The 21,221-nt window shown below is 34.4% G+C and overlaps 1 protein-coding gene across 2 annotated transcripts; it reads right to left on the reverse strand.

Moving 5' to 3' along the window:
- Positions 1–983: 983 nt before the first annotated feature.
- On the reverse strand, positions 984–21,145 carry LOC145687878 (peroxisome biogenesis factor 10-like). Of its 2 annotated transcripts, none has more exons than XM_081761392.1 (6): positions 21,085–21,145; positions 14,996–15,709; positions 12,899–13,025; positions 10,674–10,834; positions 7,764–8,015; positions 984–4,164 (listed from the first exon to the last, which is right to left on the reverse strand). In XM_081761392.1, the coding sequence occupies exons 3-6, from the start codon at positions 13,011–13,013 to the stop codon at positions 3,760–3,762; spliced, it is 933 nt and encodes a 310-aa protein (XP_081617518.1). In that variant the 5' UTR covers positions 13,014–13,025; positions 14,996–15,709; positions 21,085–21,145; the 3' UTR covers positions 984–3,759. The 2 variants fall into 2 exon arrangements, with proteins under 2 accessions (XP_081617518.1, XP_081617519.1); XM_081761393.1 differs by lacking the exon at positions 21,085–21,145 and adding an exon at positions 20,900–21,078.
- Between the last annotated feature and the right edge of the window lie 76 nt (positions 21,146–21,221).

Here is a 21,221-nt window from a genome sequence, read left to right on the forward strand (position 1 = left end):
CCTGATATCGCTTTTAATGGTTTAGAATCACATTTAACGATGAGGGATTTCCTTTATTTTATATATTCACTTTAATAATCTTCAAACTTTCAATATCTACTTTCACACTTTGTTTATATCTTATCGATTCGAAAATATTATTCTTTTTTATATGTATATTTATGGTGCAGAACAGAATACATGTCACTACTTTTTCTCAAAATGTAATGCGCTAGGTACAGGTCAATAAAAGTGGCGCATTACAGTTTGATGCCGCTTCCAACTGTTTAATGCAATTTGAAGTTATTTTCTGCAATTTTGTTAAAACGCTTTTTACAGGGAAGTAACTCGTTGTTTTATTGTTCGGGCCACTTACGCTCAAGTTAAAACTGCAAATATGTCGTAGTAGTACCCCTCCCTCCGCTAGGGTGCTCCAGGGTTAAGCTTTCTTCAACCCTAAAATGTTCGTTTGGCTTTTAGGCGGTGTTTGTGTGATGTTCGTGCCAAGTGGATAGACACCGTGGTGTATTCATGTCGCCTTTCTCGTGATCCGTTGCATCTGTATTGTGTAAATCAAATCATCTTTACATTTAGACCTGTATTTGGCGTGCACAGGTATGTTTCACCCGCTCGTCACTGACAAAAAGAAATAGTAAGCTACAATTATCTGGACCATGAGCTACCAGTTGTTCTGCAACTATATTTGATCTTTTAACGTTAAAAACGGACAGACTTAATTTAGCATTTCTTAAAACACACACATACAAAAAAAAAAAAAAAAATTAATAATTATCAGAAACAAATTATGTTTCAGTTATAATTCTGCGCAGGTCAGGTCTTCTGCGCATGTCACAATTCTATTAACAAAACAAGAGGGTTTTTGTAACTTATTCTCATTTGAAACAATGTTCCAAAAATTTATTATGGAAATTTAAAAATTAAAACCACTTAGCTTTGCAAGGTTCTAGAAATAAATTGTAAGTTAAATGAAACACTAGCATAGCTGAATTTCGGGACCAGATATTATTTATTGCAACAGAATAGTACAAAAATTTAACAACGTATATTGTTTGTAAAAGTAACAAGAACAAAAAGGAAATCAACTACCGTACTTATTCGATTGTAAGCCGGAAAAAAAAAATATTTGTTTCAAGAAATGCTTCTTGGGTTAGGACTGATATACGAACATAGCCAGTAAAGCAGACGACATCCTTACCGACGCAACAGGAAGTTCCGAAGAATATCACCAGAAGTTTTAAAATTTTAATTAACATTTTTCAAATGAAGTATATTCACCGAAGATAATCGAAGTAGTGATGCATTTAATAGTGATGTCAACAGAAATATTCTTCAACTACTCACCAATACTCAAGATTTGAGTGCACATTTTGTTTCAAATTATAATTTCTTAAAAGCTGGTTTTAACTCACATACGAAATTAATAATCAATTTTGTAACGTATTCATTTAGTGTTAAATTACATATTTTCAAACGCAGAGTAATTGTTACGCTCAACGACCAGAAAAGTGTCAGGAGGTACAATTTCGTTTTCGTATGTATTTACAAGAACCAGGAAAGATAATTTTGCAGCCTCGGAAACTATTTTCTCCATCTGTGCGATACCATGAAAACACAAAATTATATTACCGTTATTCCACCAGGAGACGTAGAACAATTTCAATTTCAAAGCTACTAAAGACGATAAGGGGTATTGTCGAAACCATTTTGCATTTTTGAATCAAAAAGGATTAAAACTAAGGCTCTGCTAAATATTGCGTCAATTTATTTCGCTTCGTAATTAATAATATATAAACATCATTGAGTATTAAAAATTTCATTCAACAGTCAACAAAATATTTTTTTAGTTTACTAAAGTAATGTAACAATAATAACAACAATTAACTTCACGTTATTTGACTATTTATAAGTTCACTGAAAGTTACACTTCAACATAAGATATTTACTAAAGATCGAAAGCAAAGCAAAACAAAGAAAAGCAAAACAAAACAAAACAAAAAACATAAAAAAAAAACATTTCAATTAAATTCTTGTTACATTACATTAACAATCAAAGACTAGGAAACAAGAACATCTAACATTCAATGATTACTATTGGTGTGAATAAAACAAAAAAAAAATCCATTCCAATTAAATTGTTGTTACATTACATCAACAACCAAAGACAAGGAAACCATAACACCTAACACTCAACGATTACTGTTGGTGTGAATATTCTATACCAAATCTACCCTAAATGCATGTTTATACAGTCAATAACTGTTATACAATAACTATATTCAGTAACACATTGTTTATCAATTCAACAAATGGATTTCGTGTGCCGTGAAAAAGATCATCTAATTACATGTTATATCGTTTAGCGTAGACTAATTACATGTAATATCGTTTCTTGTAGACTAATTACATGTAATATCGTTTATTGTAGACTAATTACATGATATATCGTTTAGTGTAGACTAATTACATGTAATATCGTTTAGCGTAGACTAATTACATGTAATATCGTTTATTGTAGACTAATTACATGTAATATCGTTTAGCGTAGACTAATTACATGTAATATCGTTTATTGTAGACTAATTACATGTAATATCGTTTCTTGTAGACTAATTACATGTAATATCGTTTCTTGACTAATTACATGTAATATCGTTTCTTGTAGACTAATTACATGTAATATCGTTTCTTGTAGACTAATTACATGTAATATCGTTTCTTGTGGACTAATTACATGTAATATCGTTTCTTGTAGACTAATTACATGTAATATCGTTTCTTGTAGACTAATTACATGTAATATCGTTTCTTGTAGACTAATTACATGTAATATCGTTTCTTGTAGACTAATTACATGTAATATCGTTTCTTGTAGACTAATTACATGTAATATCGTTTCTTGTAGACTAATTACATGTAATATCGTTTCTTGTGGACTAATTACATGTAATATCGTTTCTTGTAGACTAATTACATGTAATATCGTTTCTTGTAGACTAATTACATGTAATATCGTTTCTTGTAGACTAATTACATGTAATATCGTTTCTTGTAGACTAATTACATGTAATATCGTTTATTGTAAACTAATTACATGTAATATCGTTTATTGTAGACTAATTACATGTAATATCGTTTATTGTAGACTAATTACATGTAATATCGTTTATTGTAGACTAATTACATGTTATATCGTTTAGCGTAGACTAATTACTTCCAGTCCCATATGTTCCACAGCATTTGTTCATGGTTCTCTCACCAGTCAGATATCATGTGGTGCAATTATCCATCCAAACAGAAAACATAACAAAAAAAAAAAAAAAAAAAAAAAAATTTCAATTAAATTCTTGTTACATTACATTAACAATCAAAGATTAGGAAACAAGAACACCTAACATTCAATGGTTAGTTACTATTGGTGTGAATAAAACCAAAAAAAAATCCATTTCAATTAAATTGTTGTTACATTACATCAACAACCAGAGACAAGGAAACAATAACAACTAACACTCAACGATTACTGTTGGTGTGAATATTCTATCCCAAATCTACCCTAAATGCATGTTTATACAGTCAATAACTGTTATGAAATAACTATATTCAATAACACATTGTTCATCAATTCAACAAGTGGATTTCGTGTGTCGTGAAAAAGATCATCGACTAAAAATTACGCAACAACTCCCTCCAATCTACTCACTGATTATCAAGGAAGTACAGACTACCTGACATCTACATTATCATACTAAGATATTTTCAAATTCATAGATAATTGGGAGCCATGCGTAGATCTGACGTGCGACAACTTCCTGCATAGTTTCGAAGTAGTATTACCCTGGACGGAATTACTTTCTCTCTACAGAGTGGACACTCTTGCTTCGTTTGTAACCATTCCATAATGCACGACCAACAAAATAAGTGTCCACACGACGTGGCTGCAGACTCGTATCTAGCATCAAGGCACAAGGAGCACCGTTCAGTGGGATCCACATAGAAATTGCTACGGCTTCTCGTAGGCTTTATGTTGCTTAATTTGTATTTTCTAGTCTTCAAGTAATTCGCGGAATACACAATCACAGACAATAAGAGATGCAGAACAGATATTGCCCCAAGTACTTTGAATCCATATAGGGAACTTCTATCTTTCAGCCAGTGTCTTAAGAGAACCTGTTCAGAAAAATATATATTCGTATCAATAAAGGATAAATCTATCTATCTATCTATCAATCTATATAAATAAAAATGTAGGTAACTATGTTTGTGACTTAATAACTCTTAAAACACAAGACCGATCTCAATCAAATTTTCAACATAGAGGGACTGGGATAATTTTCTTCATTTCACTTTGACGGTAGAACTTAGGGAAGGGAGAGGTGGGGGAGATATTTTTTTTTATCATTTCACTTTGACGGTGCAACTTAGAGAAGGTGGAGGAGGGAGATACACAAAAATCAATGTATATAAAAATGAAAGTGACTACGTTTGTGACTTAATAATAACTACTGAACCACACGACCGATGTCGATCAAATTTTCAACATAGATGAGGTTAGGGCCTACAATGTTTTTTATCATTTCACTTTGAGCTGAAATTATATGAGTCCAGATTGGAACTGCAAGTGAAGATGCCCGATGGACTATCTAGAGAGGAGATATTGGAAAATCTACACAATTCCGATGTCAGTGACTATGAAAATGAATGGGACATTCATAATCAATTGAATAAATATATGGAACCTCTCGACAAAGATCATATTACAGCAGTAGATGAAGTATCAGAAGATAATAGACATTCACGTGATCAAGTAGAGGAAGAAGATGGAGACATTGGAGATGTGTTTCTTTCTAGAACTGGGCTAGAATTTTCCAGTGAAGTACCAAAAGTTGGGCGGCGCCGACTTCACAACACTTTGAACATAACACCTGACCCAATAAATGATGGGAAAACATTCAGAACAATAGCAGAGTCATTTTTCTTATTTATTTCACGAGAAATTGTTATTGTCGAAGAAACGAACAGGGAAGGAAAAAGAGAAATTTTCTATTTGCAATGTAGCTTATTCGTCCAAACAAAAGACATAGAAGAATATAAGTACAACTGAAATGTATGCTGCATCAGAAATTCTTATTGCGGTTGGTCAAACTTATGGACATCGCACAAGCGCTTCAGATCTGTGGAGAGGTAATGTAACCTTTCTTTTCTGTTATCAGGTTAAAATGCACGTTGTACAAAAATGTACCTCAATGAAAAAAATGGGGGGAAAAAAATGTACCTCATAGGAAAAAAATGTATATTTTTGTTTTTCACATTACTATGAATTTCCACCATGGAAAATTTACTGTAATTGTAATATATTTTTCTACATCTATTACTGTGTATCAGACAGTTTTTCAGTTTGTACACATTTCCACGGTTAGCTGCTATGTTACGATTCAATTGAGAGTTATACTAACACCGAGAAATGGAAGCACTTGTACGGTACGTGTCAAGTGAACGTTCGTAGAACACTCATTCGCACATGAATGACAGAACAACACTTTGCTCAACAGCTGTGTTTTGACTTCGACGCATCGCAAACTGTGTGATTGCAATAATATGCACCGGTATTGGTTAAAACAGCAAAGTTAAGAGTATAAGACATTTGTTTGTTCGTTTGTTATTTAGTGATCGTTCTTAGTGAAAGGTTGGATAGTTTTCGAAAAAGAATGCGTATTTTTAAAAATCTGAGTCCTATATTTGATTGCAATTGCAATTGTATTCTATTTTAAAATTAGAATAAAAAATAAGCATAATGAATTAGCATGGGGAAAACCAGTGATCGAACTTTCATCTCTGTGAGAAGGAGACCAGTAATCACAGAAAAAATATTACCATGGTATTTTATATTTGCAAATAATAATAATAATAATAATAATAATAATAATAATAATAATAATAATAATAATAATAATATCTATGAGTGTGCCGCGAGAATTTAAGTTACACCCGTAGTGTGCCGCAAGTTGAAAAAGGTTGGGAAACGCTGACTTAAACTGTCTGTGAATGTACAACATGAATAAGAGTTCTGTCTCGATTGAACTGAAGATTTCAATAATTCTGATAAAATATACTTGTAGAAAAAAAAACAAGCTGATTAAGTGATCATTATTGAATTTAAGAAAATGAAATGAAATCTTTGAGTTTTACGTCCTACGGTTATGCTGGCTAGGCTAAAGGAGACGGTGATGATGAGAAATGAATGAAAATGGTGGAATGAACAAAGTGGGAGGAAACGGGAGAACCCCGAGGAAACCCACACGGAGCTTGTGCATCTCAAAGTTCACTTGGCGAGGGCTGGGATCTACCCTAAGCACTAGAGGCGAACGCTGTACCACTGAGTCACCGTGGCCCCTTGAATTTAACCATTTCTAACAGAAGTACACATAACTATGGGTCACTTCATACTACTGACTGGTTCGGAAGGTGCACCGGAAGGCGACGTTGAAAAACGTACGTAGATAATGATGTAGCAAATTCTATAATTGCTTTTAAATTTTAACTTTATGTCCATTACCTTATAATCTATAATTTAACCCATTCTTGTCCTTTCGAGGAAGGGGGATGGCTGGGTCTGAAATGCCAAAATAATCCTTGCACAATTATCGGCGAAAGAAAATAGCATATGTTATATATGCACTGTATATAAAATGTTCTCATCCCTAGTCCAGTGACTAGTGCGCGTGCCTTTTGTATCCGAAATTCCGGATTCTATTACCCACCGGAGAGCGTCGAACGTATTACAGTGGTTAAAGATCCACTTAAAACTATATCTGTTATACTCACACTACTGACAAAGGACATTTTATCAACACTGATTTACAAATCAATTAATGAATATATATAAAATAAACTACAGTAGGAAGTGGAAAATCCGAACTAATTGGGACCACAGGTAGTTTGGATTTTCGAAAATGACCAAGAAAATGTCACTTAGGCTTAAATATACTGTACAGCATGCTCCTTTATCGATACAATGGTTATACAGTTCATACAGTAATTACAATATTGCTCGTACACTAAATTACACTGTTCTTATAACTCACACTTAAAACTTAACTTACATAGGCCAAACGGAAAATACAAATAAAAATATGTACGACAAACAATTACTCATGAATGAGCTTTTGTAAAAACACTGACTTCACACAACGGCGTCGGACAACGCTATTGTTTGTTTATCGCTAACGCTAAGACAAAATGTAAAAAGCTTCTAGGGACCGCGTTCGGATTTTTGACGTTAGGATTACCGACGTCCTACTGTATTTGATTTGGTCGATAATTCACCGGAAAGGGGGTTTGTGATACATGAAATGAGCATGTCTGTGGGGGGAGTGGCTCAGTGGTAGAGCGCTTGTGTGTGTGGTCCCTGGTTCGATCCGCGGTCAAGTAAGTTTGTGGTGCGAAACATCGTGTTGGTGAATTTTTTTCGGGGTTCTCCCGTTTCCTCCCACTTTCTCATTCCACCAATTCTTCCATCATCATTCACTTGTTTTAATCATCACCTCCTTTAGTCTTAAAGGGACAACGTGAAACGTTAAACTGAAATATTTCATTTCATTTCATTTCATTTGGTGAGCATGGAATTTGCTCGGAATTTGATTTGTCATGTTCTTATTCTTAAAGATAACAATGAAGGTACTTGGAACTGAAATCTTATCAATGACGGAGCTGAAGGTACAGAACGAGCGACTTACAACCCTACAACAATGGATATCATGAATACTTACATAATGGATCCCTGTGAGCCGCTTAGCAAAGTGATAAAAGCCTCCGTTGAAATAAAATATTCCTCTGTGTAACCTCTGCATATAAGGAAGGGCAGTTCTCATTACTGCAATCAATTCGAGTAGTCTTTCCCGAGCTTCTGAGGTTAGATTAATTGACACCGTAGGCGATCTTAATTCTTCTTCCAACAGACCCAATAGGCAGAGAAGAATAGGTTGCCCACTACAGTCCAGTAAGACCATTACAAATCGTCTCTAAACAAAGAATCCAATCAGAATATTATTACAAAACAGCAACAAAACAACTACTATTGTTCACATTACAAAAAAAAAAAAAAAAAAAAAAAATCACAGGTGATATTGCTTCATTGATATCCTATGATGACCATCAAATATAATATTTACTACATTGCCAAAGATGTATTGCAGTAACTTTGCCTTAAAAAAAAAAAAAAAAAAAAATATATATATATATTCGTTGCGCCTGAACCATCCACCCGTTGTACATCATAGCTTAAAAATATCCTTGACTAAAAGCTCTAATTCTTTACATCTAATCTTTTCTTGGCTTGCCTACCACCCACCCGAAACGCCATGGGGGGCATGGTGGCACAGTGGTAGAGTGCTTACCTCCGGTGCATGCAGTCCTTGATTCGATACCCGGCCAAGTAAGTTTGTGGTGGCCAGCATAGTGTTCGTGGGTATTTTTCGGGTACTCCCTTTTTCTCCCGCATTCTCACTCTACCAATTCTCTTATCATCATTCATTTGCCTTAATGATCCGTCTCCCTCCCTTAGCCTAAAGGGCATAATTGTGGGGCGTTAAACTGAAAGATTCCAATTAATTTCATTTTCGAAACTCTGTAACATATTTACAAAAGAAGAAAAACAATATCGTACGCAGCGACATCTATTAACGTCACCGTTTATTTTTAAGATTAGCGTCACGCACATACCGAGACGTTGGCCATTTATTATTAGAACTAGTTTGAAAAGCACACTTAAAATTATCAAGAACACTTAACATGTTACCCAAATATATACACATATAACTACACGATGCTAGCTTGACACGTAACATCTCCCTTAATGTTAAAAAAAAAAAAAAAAAAAAAAAAAGACATAGAAGTGTTGTCTAAGTATTTGGTTTTTGCATCACATTATTCTGTTATGCTTATTTAACAGAAATCTGTTTCATATGTTATGGAATAACTGACGAAGTTCATAGCATACAAATACATATCTTCTTGATAAAAATAAACATCAAATTCAGAACAAAATCTATTTTTTTTTTTCTATTAAGTTTTTGTCTTGGTTTCATCCATGATCAAAAAAATGCTGTACAGCCAGATATACATTAGTGTTATTATTTTCAACACGTATCGTGTCCAAATTTGAAACCTGTGGTTGCTTGACCGTCTCAAAAATCTCTTATTTTTTCTATGCTCACTGCTTTCATCTGAGAAGTCCGAAACCACAACTATTTCCCCTTTCCTAATATATTACCATATTTATGCCGTTCGAGTTACCATTTTCGGCGGTTGTAAGCGTTTGGTGGGAAATAAAGTACCTCCGGATGACCTTATAGAACAAGAAGACTTTCTCTTCAATATTTGCCGTATTTCATGCAATTATTTTATGCTTTAATCGAAAATTAAAAGTATGTTTTAAGAAAATGTTAAACAAGAAAAGTAAAGCGTTTTTATATTAATCAATTTTTTTATTCATATTTTACATCAGGTTTCAATTTAGTGACGGTTTTACCAGCGATGAAGTTTCGCTTGCATGTAATCATACGGGTATTATTTAGTAAATCTAGAAGTGGTGTGATTTTGTAAGCCATTGAAAAACATAACTAATAAACAAAATAATCGAACTGTAACATTCAACGCTAAAATTAGTACAGAACGTCTATAATGCACAGTGTAAATTGTGGGTCATTACAAATTTTACGTCCCACCCTATATCCTTTAAGCTTTAAAAAAAAAAAAAAAAAAAAAAAAAAAAAAAAAAAAAAAAAAAAAATTGAATTCTACGTCTCACGGTTATGTCGACTAAAGGAGACGTTGATGATGAGAAATGAATGAGATAATGGAGTGGAGAAAGTGGGAGTAAACAGGAGAACCTCGGGAAAACACACGCACACGCTGTTTGTCTACCACAAAGTTCACTTAGCGCGACCTGGGTCCGAACCAAGGACCCCATGCATCAAAGGTTAACACTTTACCACTGAGCCACCGCGGCCTCCTTTAAGCTAAAAAAGATGAGTGATTAATGACAGTGAACTATTCTGAAAAACTCGGTAGAATGAGAACGTTGGAGGAAACGACAGAATTCTGACGAAATTCAAGGACACCACGCTGTGCACCAGAAACTCACTTAGCTTGGAATGAACCCAGGGATTCACCTTCTAGCAGGAAACGAAACATCAGCTTTATTTTTTTCCTTTTCTGTACAATTATTATCATACCACAAATTACTTTCGTAAAAATTATATTTCTGTTACTCCTGATCGTCTCTGTCCTTTGTTGCTGTTATTAAACAAAAAAGCCTACTTCTCCCAAAAATTATAGCAATAAGGAAAACGTAAGGTCAATCCTATCGTTATGCCATAGCCTAAAACTTTCTTAACACAGCGGTTTCGGTTCCAGCTTTCTAATATTGTTCGGCACTAAGAAATTTTATTTTCCATCAACACTTACAACTGCTAAAAGTACAGAGAATCACGATACACAAATGGCCGCTACGAGGAAAAGAAATTGTGGTTTTGAGCTTCTATGCTGAAGTAATCATTATAAGAATAAAATCACTAATTTCTGAAATATTCGACACATTGGTGCTGCTCTTAATTGAAATTAACTGACCCGAACATACATACATATATACAGATATAAATAATAATAAAATCCCTTACCCACACTGGCGGGAGTTGAGCAAGTGTAGCTCCATCAATCTGCAGAATTCCAGTGTACTCTTCTCCCAAGGTGAGACAGTTTGACAACGTTGTGAATCCATGGTAAGCAAATTCAGTAACCACTTTTGCAAATTTCCTCCATCTCATCCAAAATCTATTTCCTTAAAAGAACATTTCAAATAAATTCATTATCTTCTCCAATATTTGGATTTTTTTTTTTATTAACACTACATTGTTATGTTACTACGCTGTTGTTACTATGTAACATAGCAAGCTGTCTCGTTAGAAAAAAAAAAAATATAATATAGGTAAATAAAAATTTTAATAACTATGAACCGACTTTAAATAAAGCACTAAAAAGTCAGAAAATATGTCGAAGTTATGCGTGATTATACAAGGTTTGTCCAGCGCTCCAATCACCGGCGGGATGGTTTGAGGTGGGGGCCTAAGCTAAGCAATGCACCGGGCGGCAGTGGCATCCGAACTCTGACGCAGTGACGATAACACGTGACGCAAAACTGTTTTTGAGTGTTTGTCACGGCAGAGAACTTTTGAAACGAAGCGTCCGCTGAAGCAGCGCTACGCGATTAAGTTTTGCTTTCACTTAGACAAAACCGCTTCCGAGACGCTTGCCTTTGTCAAGGAGGCTTACAGAGACGACGCCTTGTCAAGGCCCCAAGTCTTCCTGTGGTTCAGTGAATTCAAGAACGGACGGGCGATCGTTGAAGACATGGAGCGAACGATGGTCGGAGCCCAGATTTTTTTACTTTGGCTACGTTTTTGTCCAAACCACTCGAAGGGTATCCAGGTCGCTTAGCTTAGCCCTGTCACAAGAAATTCCGTCGGGGAGTGCACTGCTTGCGACTGGAGTGCACTGCTTGCGACTGGAGCGCCACGTAGCGGCCAGTCTCATTACTTTACGAACAAACCCTGTACACACAATTAAGGTGCTGACACTGTGAGCGATTAAAGAGTTTCACGATGTATTTCCGAAGACTCTCATTCATCATTATGTCCTGATGAAATTTATATGGGGGCACCGCCAAAGTATATTCTTTGAAACAAAAATGAATCATTAAAATCGCTGCTCCATGCAGGAACATACAACAATACTGTACGGTAATCTAATGTATATAAATACATATATCTGCAATTAATTATGACTTCTTTTCAAATATTTTATACATAATAAGGGAATAGCTTATTTGATCAGTGAAGACCGCATAGAAATATGACCAACAGTTCTCGATATAACCTCGAATATAGACACATACAGGTCGAACTGAGATTTTTTTTTTTTTTTTACTTAAGTCGACTTAAAATAAAATCTGCTTAAAGCATGAAGTTACTAAGTTACATACTATCAACCAGTTCATATTTGAAACACACATTAAGATTAAGATTAAAAAAAAAAAAATAAATAAATAAATAAAATAAAAATAAAAAAAAAAGAAGCTAGTAATAGTATGGTACCACGATTTTTAAAATTTAGTAGTTCAGTTGTATTTTCTAATTTACAGATACTGCTTACAGTTTACCGACAATACTACATGCTTTTAGGGTCCATTGGTAACGTTTAGCAATATTTTCATCAGACATACCGCTTCGGATCTTCAAATATTTCCTTACTCCCGCTACAAGGAGGGTGGCCAACATGTAGGTCGCGGTCTACCAGTCGACTGATTATGACTGTTAGATTAAGGCAACTGAACGATGACAGAAGAATTAGTGGAAGAAGAATGTGGGAATACTCCGAGAAAACCCACGGACACGATGTTGTCCACCACAAATTTATTTCAACGGGAATCGAACCAAGGACTCTACCCGCCTGAAGTAAGGATTTTACCACTGAGCCACCGTACTTCCAGAACAAAGAAAGACATACGAAAATATGGATTAAGAAGCAGAATAGAAAATTTATAAGATGGATAAGCAATATCAGTGGGGTTTCCTAAATAGGAAAATTTAAAAAAAAATGTGATTAAAAAAAAAAAAAAAAAAACTCGAAGCAGCACACAGGTAACAATATTTGCTCTTTTATTTAAATTAGTGTGTTAAGATACACACACATTGATGTATTATATAAACAAATATACTTTACGGAAATTGGCCGAAATTCAAAAATACCCTTGCTTCGATGCTTCTTTAACAATTTTCATAGTTTCATGCTTTATTCTATGAGATTAGAGCAAGCAGCATGTTACCAGAACAGGAACGAAACTAACCTGTTACTTTAAACAGAACATCTGAAACGTCTTCTTGGAGTTTGTCTCGATATAATTCATCTTTTTGCGCAGCTCGCAAGATTTCTGCAGCCCCTGCTTTTTTAAACATTGGCATTCTACGAAATTTCTGTAAAACATAAATGCTTTGTTTAACAGTGTAACATTTAATAAAATAAATAACTAGGAAAATATTAATTAAAGTTCTAGTGAAAAATTAAAATAAAGGTAGTTATTAAAGAAATTATGGCTGAAAGGAATCATAATTTACAAAGGTTAAATATGTACAAAGGAAAAATGAAATAATAATAATAAAAAATCCTTTTGTACGCTGTAACTATAACTGCTTTAACTATTAATTATTATTCATTAACTGCATCACATACAGAATTTTTTCATCTTAGTAGCCGAGATGTTGGCAAAATCGGTCTTATTGCTATTATTGATCGAGGTGTAAGTCCTACATAGTCTGCAGAGTATAATCGCACAACAAAAGCTACAGAAACAACACATATTATAGCAGCAACTGGACCACTCACTTAATATAAACTCTGGCACAATTAACATTATCAAGGCGTGTACTGGAATTTATTTTTGTATATTTCGAATGTCCTGCTAGAAAAAGACTAAGGACAAAAGTCAACGGAGACTTTTCTGAACGCGGCATTGCACCTCCGGGTTCCGTAAGCCATAAAGTTACTTAGTTAATTTTTCTTGTGTCGGTTTCCACCCACCCATCAAAGCCAATCCTTTCCCACTTGGTTCAGTGTATTAGATATATTTACTTTTTTTTTTCTTTCAGTCGTATTAGATTTGGTATAGAAACACTGTTAAGTAGAAGACTAATTAGAAATATCAAAGAGTAATTCATTAATTAAGGAACATATTTAATGTTCATGCTTACACATTTAGATATACTACTCTCTTTACATTTCACAAATATTAGACGAATACAAATTGAAAAGTAAGTTAAAAATTAATATTCTATAAGCACTTATATTGTAAAAAACTAACCATTTCCTTTCTCGAATTGGATAGTTTTCTTCTCAAAGTAGCTACTTTTTCAGTAGTTATTCATATCACCACCTACACTAAACTAATGAAGCCCCCAAATTCAATGGCTTCAAAGGGAATTTTTACATTTCTCTAGTATTACACAATTATTTTCAGTATTTCCAGTCTCGATATAAATTTCTAACACATTTCCGGTATTTCCAGTGTCAGTCGATACCTTTGATTATGAACAACATGACGGTTTCCAATACATATAAGCCCTCTCTGCTGGGTTCGATTCTTGGTGGGAGAGATTCCAATTCACCACAGTGATTCAGATCACACCTTAAGGGTCTTCACTACAGCGAAATTAAACTACCGCTAATTTTAAAGTATTTCTGTAATATCTTCAAAACAAATAAAAATACTCGAAAAGCAGAAACGTAGTGAACTAGATAATACGATTTTGCATGTGATACCGTTACCACAACTCATCTATCTTCTTTCGATTTGCAACTGTAGAAACAGTTAGCATTTTTTGCGAGTTCTGTAAATAGCGGGATACCAAAAGCGGATAGATGAATTGTGCTGAAGGTATTACATGAAAAATCGTATTGTCTAGTTCACTACGTTTCTTATTTTCGAGTATTTTTATTTGTTTTGAAGATATTACAGAAATACTTTAAAATTAGCGGTAGTTTAATTACGCTGTAGCGAAGACCCTTAAGGGGGTAGACTACTAAATAGTTTTCAAAAGCTAACCATTTTTTCTTTTGCCCTCTTTTCGTAAGTAACTTACTACAATAACAGATAATATTATTCTACAACCGAAAATATGAATCAGAAGAACGTTCAGTGTTGCCAGCCATAGAAATTACAGTGTGACCAGAATTTTAATTACCCAAAAATCTAGGATAAGGCAGTGACTAGAAAAATGAACTCAACGGCAACTGATGACTTATCATGCTGTCCTTGTTCCTTGTTAACTACTTTTTAAATAATATTTGTATTTATTTTGTAACAACTTATGTAAGCTGTTAACAAAGAACATAGACGTAGATGCAAATCAATCTGAACACATATATAAAAAAGGAATAACATACGTACCTTTTGTGTTCTAACAATTAGTCCTGAGTTGAGTAGGCAAATATCGTTTAGCGTAGACTAATCACATGTTATATCGTTTAGCGTAGACTAATTACATGCTATATCGTTTAGCGTAGACTAATTACATGTTATATCGTTTAGCGTAGACTAAGTACATGTTATATCGTTTAGCGTAGACTAATTACATGTAATATCGTTTAGCGTAGACTAATTACATGTAATATCGTTTAGCGTAGACTAATTACATGTAATATCGTTTCTTGTAGACTAAGTACATGTAATATCGTTTCTTGTGGACTAATAACATGTAATATCGTTTCTTGTAGACTAATTACATGTAATATCGTTTCTTGTGGACTAATAACATGTAATATCGTTTCTTGTAGACTAAGTACATGTAATATCGTTTAGCGTAGACTAATAACATGTAATATCGTTTCTTGTGGACTAATAACATGTAATATCGTTTCTTGTGGACTAATTACATGTAATATCGTTTCTTGTGGACTAATAACATGTAATATCGTTTCTTGTAGACTAAGTACATGTAATATCGTTTAGCGTAGACTAATTACATGTGATATCGTTTAGCGTAGACTAATTACTTCCAGTCCCATATATTCCACAGCATTTGTTCATGGTTCTCTCACCAGATCAGATATCATGTGATGCAATTATCCATCTCCCGCCCGTACCTGCATGTTTCAGTATTCTCTGTGAACAAAGAAAAGAAATCAAGAATGCAGTTGGATTGTTCTCTACGTTAGAATACCAAAACACAATAGCCATTTTGTACAAAACATATATACTAGCTGAAATCTCTATTCCCCTCACGGGGAGAATACGTTATACGTTGAAAGTAAATGTGCATAATTACAAATATTTTTAAAAATACATAAAATTTAGGCACACCATAGACATTAAAAAATAGTCCGTTTTAAAACGCCGTTTAAAAAAAAAAATACAAAGTAAATATATTGTAATCTTGATGTTGCTTTTTGAAGATTTCATGGTATAAATAAAGGTAAAATTAAGTGAGAAACACATTTTGTACCGTCTTTTAAATTTATTCAAAGATAGACTAAAAATTTTTCGGAAAAAAATATTAAGTTAAAATCCCAAATATATACGTTCTACAAGAAATATGAAATTGTACATAAACTCTGGAAGGGAAATCGTGGAGGTGGTGAGGGCAGTCTTCCAGACAGGCTCATTTCTGCCCATTTTCTCACACCGGATAAGCACGTTTCTCACCAACCAGCAAAAGTCTGGGAATTAAGCTTAATCGTAGAAAGTCCTGGAAAAATCACGGAATTTCACGAAAAGTTAGAAAATCCTATAAAAGTCAGAGAATTTTAAATACGGAACGGATTTTTACTTTCGAGCGACCACAGGAAAGAAGTGGGCATGAGATATGAACGGATATACAAGTTTTAAGACTCCACACATAGCGAAAAGCGATTTTTTGATGTCTGTTCACTCGCCTACAGCGCGTACTGTTCAAACCTATCCACACTAAATTTTACACTTAACATTTTAATAAAATTCCATAAGGGCGAGGTTGAAGAGCGAAAATTAGAATTTTCTCGAAAACGACTCGAATGATTTTGTTTTAAATTTCAGAAATGAATATTTCAATATCAACCCTATACTCTAGTATGACTAATTTCTTTACGAAAAATCCAGAAGTAGTGGTTTATTCTTGGGGATGAATTTTTAGAACGACTCACATGATTCTGTTCATATTTCAGAAATAAACGTTTTGTTAGCAACCTGACAATACTGCATAACCCACTTGTAACCGACGCTGGAAAATTTATGCAGACGGAAATTTTTACTCCCAAAACATACAAATGCTGACATATGGTAACCTAGCAAAAAGTCAGTATTGCATCTAACCTTCGTCAGGGTTGGGCGAAACAGGCGCCATAGCGAAGGTGTGTACGTGTATTAAAAAAAAAAATCTTTGTATCAACATTTCTTAACACGGCTGTTGTCATGATTGAAAGTAGTGGCATTGTTCTTGTCTGCGTAAGGATACAAACTGGTAGGGAGTCTGTGGAAATTCTGATGCACACATTTATAGTTTACATTCACATAGTGCTCCAAGTAGTGAATTGGTAAAGTTCGTTAGTAGGTATCCCGTTAAAATAAAAAGAATTTGAAACAGTTATCTGACTACTGAAACAGTGTTTGCTTAATTATAGTTTTGAAAAGCAATCGCCAAAAACAAAACTAGAAAAGTAATCTGTAAAAAGGAAACTAATTAATCCCAAGTAGCACTATACGAAAGTTGTAACACGACTGACGTAACCCTTCCTAGTTTAATTTTTATCGATATTCTTCCAAAATTACAATTAAAACAATACTATTTCTATATCCATATAACCACTGATGCAAGTTACGGTAAAATAACAAAAATATTACAAAATGACTCACAAAATTATAACTTCGATGTCAGACAAATAGCTAAAAAAAAAAAAAAAAAAAAAAAAAAAAAAAAAAAAAAAAAACTGTCTCGAGATCAAGTAACACAACCACCATACCACATAGACTCACATCCATATAGGAACTGGATAACAAATATGTGGCAACCAATTAAAATGCTTTAACACCATGAATCATTAGACAAAAGTGCTTACACTATTGAATTACTATTAATCAAGACAAAACACCATTGAGGTGTCTGCTAATTGGCGATAAAATCATTCTGAGTGGAGTGAGGGCGAACAATACAAATCAATGATTAAACACCAGAACTAATTTTTATACCGAAATTCTGTTAACACGAACAACTTAACAAAAGGTAAACTACTAAAAAGTTATTCTCTCGACGTGTGTATCCACTAAAAACTACAAACCTCTCAAAAAGTAGGAGGAGCAAGTGAAACAGTAGACATCGATAACAACGTAAGACAAATATAAGGTAATCAGTTTAGACGCTGAGGAGCAAATCCTTAACTCCCCAACACGACTTAAATAACAATAACGGTGCTAACTCAGTTTATGGGGACACTGTTTCGTAAACATTATGGAAGAAACATGAATTATGATTTCGAAAGACAAATATATAAAAAAATTGAATATATCTAGGTCTTACATGTACCGTGCGTAAAACCAAACGCAAAAATTTCTCATACAAAGTCTGCACTTGTGCGCACATAAGAAAGCCGAAAGATACCGGTATTGTTAAACATGAAAACAAAGTGTTGTAGGTTGTGATCCTTAATGATCAAAGTATCCGAAAGCTTTCTAAAGAATGTCCGACTCTTCCAGTGAGCTGCCTGAAGTAAGGTACAGTCAGTGATGATACTGTCACAGAACGAGGTTACGGTATGGCAGAATTGACTGGCGTCGTGTTAAAATATAAACGAAAATTAAAACAGTAGTTTGAATTACTTGACGCGGGAAAGGATAATGCAATACGATTTCAAGAAATTGATAATAGGGAAGGTTCTAAAACGCAACTCCCCCATACAGGGTAGTAGCCAGGTTGGTACCTTTCTGTACCACAGCCCAATACTTAATTCACAGAGTATTGCCGAGCAAGCGATAGCTAGTGAAGGCGGGTTAGAAGCCTTGCAGGGCAAGTTGTTACAACTCAATGAATAGGGCGACCACTGTTCTAGAACCCTGCCTTCATAATATTTCACTCCTTATATTCCTAGGTTATAAGAAAAGAGTGTAATTAAATTTTAGCAAGCGTGTGAGTTACTCACGTGGGCTTGTGTATAGCCCGCTCCCCCCAGTTCTTTGTCACCGGAACTGGAAGAGTCAGTATTACTACTACTGTTACTGCTACTACTACTACTACTACTACTACTGCTACTACTACTATTACTTATATCGAGAACAGAAATCAACCAACCCCTGCGGGGCTTCTAACCCGTTCCTACTACTACTACTACTATTGCTACTCACTACGGCAAGTCTTTACTTTGACTCAAACAGTGACTGCAACCGATTCATCTGACCCGGTTCCCGGAGCAGTTTAGGAATCATTCCTAAACTGCTCCGGGAACCGGATCAGATGAGTCAGTTGCAGTCACTGTCCGAGTCAAAGTAATGTACACTGTAAGTACAAGGGCCAAAATGTTACTAAACACCATTCCTCCTATAAGTAATTCACTATTTTTAAAACAAGCTGATGTGCCCCTTGCACTTAAGATTATAGTATAATTCTTAAAATTATACATACTGTTCTATACAAAGGAAAATCTAGCAAAATACTCAAATGAAAAAAAAAATCAAGAATAAAAATAATATCAATTAAACAATGAAACCACTCACTGCTAATGATAGACAGATCCAGCATGGCGTAAAAATGGAAAATATCGCTCTCCAAGTGACAAACTATCAGCAAATTTACGCCGCCGTACAGTAAAATACAAAATTGATTCCACACACGAAAAAATAAGATAGCAAGCGCAGTTACGCAATACTCAACTTCACACTACTGAAAAATATTCCTTTCCGCACATACGTCGATTTATTAAAGCAAGCACATTTGCTATTATTGCAAACAAGAAAAAACAATAAACGCCCACTTTTACCATACATCAGAAATACCTTTAGCCTCTGACCACGTGCTTCCTCACACTTCCTACAAGGAGACAGAACATGTGACATCGCACTACCAAACTATCATATGACTGTACGGAGACACCTAGTAGGGAAAATATGAACGACCGCCAATCTATACTAAGAACGTCACACGGAAGGAACGAACAGTTCTAACAAGTGACTCAGGCAGTAACAGTTCCAGGAAGTGACTGAACCTATAAGAACCGATTAAAGTTACTGTTTGAGTCAAAGTAAAGACTTGCCCTAAGTACCAGTTCTACTACTACTATTGCTACTTCTACTACTACTACTACTACTTCTTATACTAAAGCTTCCTTACCGCAAGATTTATATGGTAAATCTTTATAACATGCGATTCCGATGCATTGTGAACTAGTAGGAATGGTTAGAATCAGTATGATTCGTTAAAAATCACATGGGGGAGCGGGCTATACTCAATCCCTCACGTGAGCTAATATGTCGTAAATACAACGAGCATATGACATTAAGAAAGAGAATTGAATCAGTCTATGGCTTAATATGATACTGTGGTAAAGTGAGACGTGAAATAAAAGAAATTGGGGAGTATGTTTAGTACAAGGGGTCCAGAAGCACGTAAAAAACAATATTTACAGGAGAAATGAATGATACAAGTACTTAGACGTAACAGAACGTAACCAAATCTAACCTAACCTAACATAAAGTAACCTAAGCTTACCTGAACTAACCTAATATTAGTAGAAATAAGCGAAATTCTATCATTTTTTGGAAAATTATGCGGGACTCCTACACTAATATAACAAACTAACCTAACCTATCTTAAACTAACCGAATGTGAACAGAAATTACCAAAATTGTAACACTTTTTAAAGAAAAGAAATGGACCCCTTCTGCTAAACGTAGGCCGAAATTGGTAGTACAGAGGAAAGAACGGATTGATGACAATTCCAGTGGTACGTACTAAGGTACCCGTAACTGTGTTGTTATATGAAGTTGGTATGTTTTATATTCAGCCCTACTAAAGTTAATCAGCACACATTAATGAAACTTCTTCCGTAAGAAACACTAAGGCAGCACAAGTGCATTTCCCGCTAAGAGAAGTTTACATTTCATGAATATGTATACCCTCTCAAAATGGGGCAGAATGACAATAACATTACAATCATAATAGATATTTAACTGTAAGTCACTGAACTACTTTCGCAATAATCCGTCTTCGGATATCAGGTAACGAACTAGCCCCAATAAGTCTAAATATTTAAAAGAATGTTCTTGATTCATTTTTACATACTATAATTTTAAAGATCAAACATGCAAAAAATACTTAATGAAAGTATTTACCTTCATTTATGATTCAATCTCTTTCGCAAAGATAAATAAGTTAAAACGATTAATCTATTTTTTTTTTTTACAAAATGTCATAAGTGCAAAGTAATATAGATAAATCTGCCTTTGTTTTTCTACATCATCACATAATTACACATGGTTTTAAGAAAACAGTTCAATCACTATAAGCAATTACTTACTGTATCATCGAAATGTTGAGAGCGTCGACCGGAAGTGCGGAAGTCAGCCCGCGTGTTTATGTTTACACTACGAGCAATGTTGCCAGATTAGTATTGTTGATTGTAACATGCAAATTTGCATAAAAATATGCAAAATT

This window comes from Thermobia domestica, chromosome 6 (genome assembly GCF_964235325.1).
Source record: "Thermobia domestica chromosome 6, izTheDome1.hap1.1, whole genome shotgun sequence".
NCBI classification, from domain to species: Eukaryota; Metazoa; Arthropoda; class Insecta; order Zygentoma; family Lepismatidae; genus Thermobia; species Thermobia domestica.

What these genes read in the sequence shown, in the direction of transcription:
- LOC145687878 (XM_081761392.1), bottom strand. Translation starts at nt 13,013, where the DNA reads ATGCCAATGTTTAAAAAAGCAGGGGCTGCAGAAATCTTGCGAGCTGCG. An exon ending in TGTTCTGTTTAAAGTAACAG is followed by an intron (nt 10,835 to 12,898) that starts GTTAGTTTCGTT and finishes TGTTCTTTTAAG; the next exon opens with GAAATAGATTTTGGATGAGA. An exon ending in GGCTCACAGGGATCCATTAT is followed by an intron (nt 4,165 to 7,763) that starts GTAAGTATTCAT and finishes TTTTCTGAACAG; the next exon opens with GTTCTCTTAAGACACTGGCT.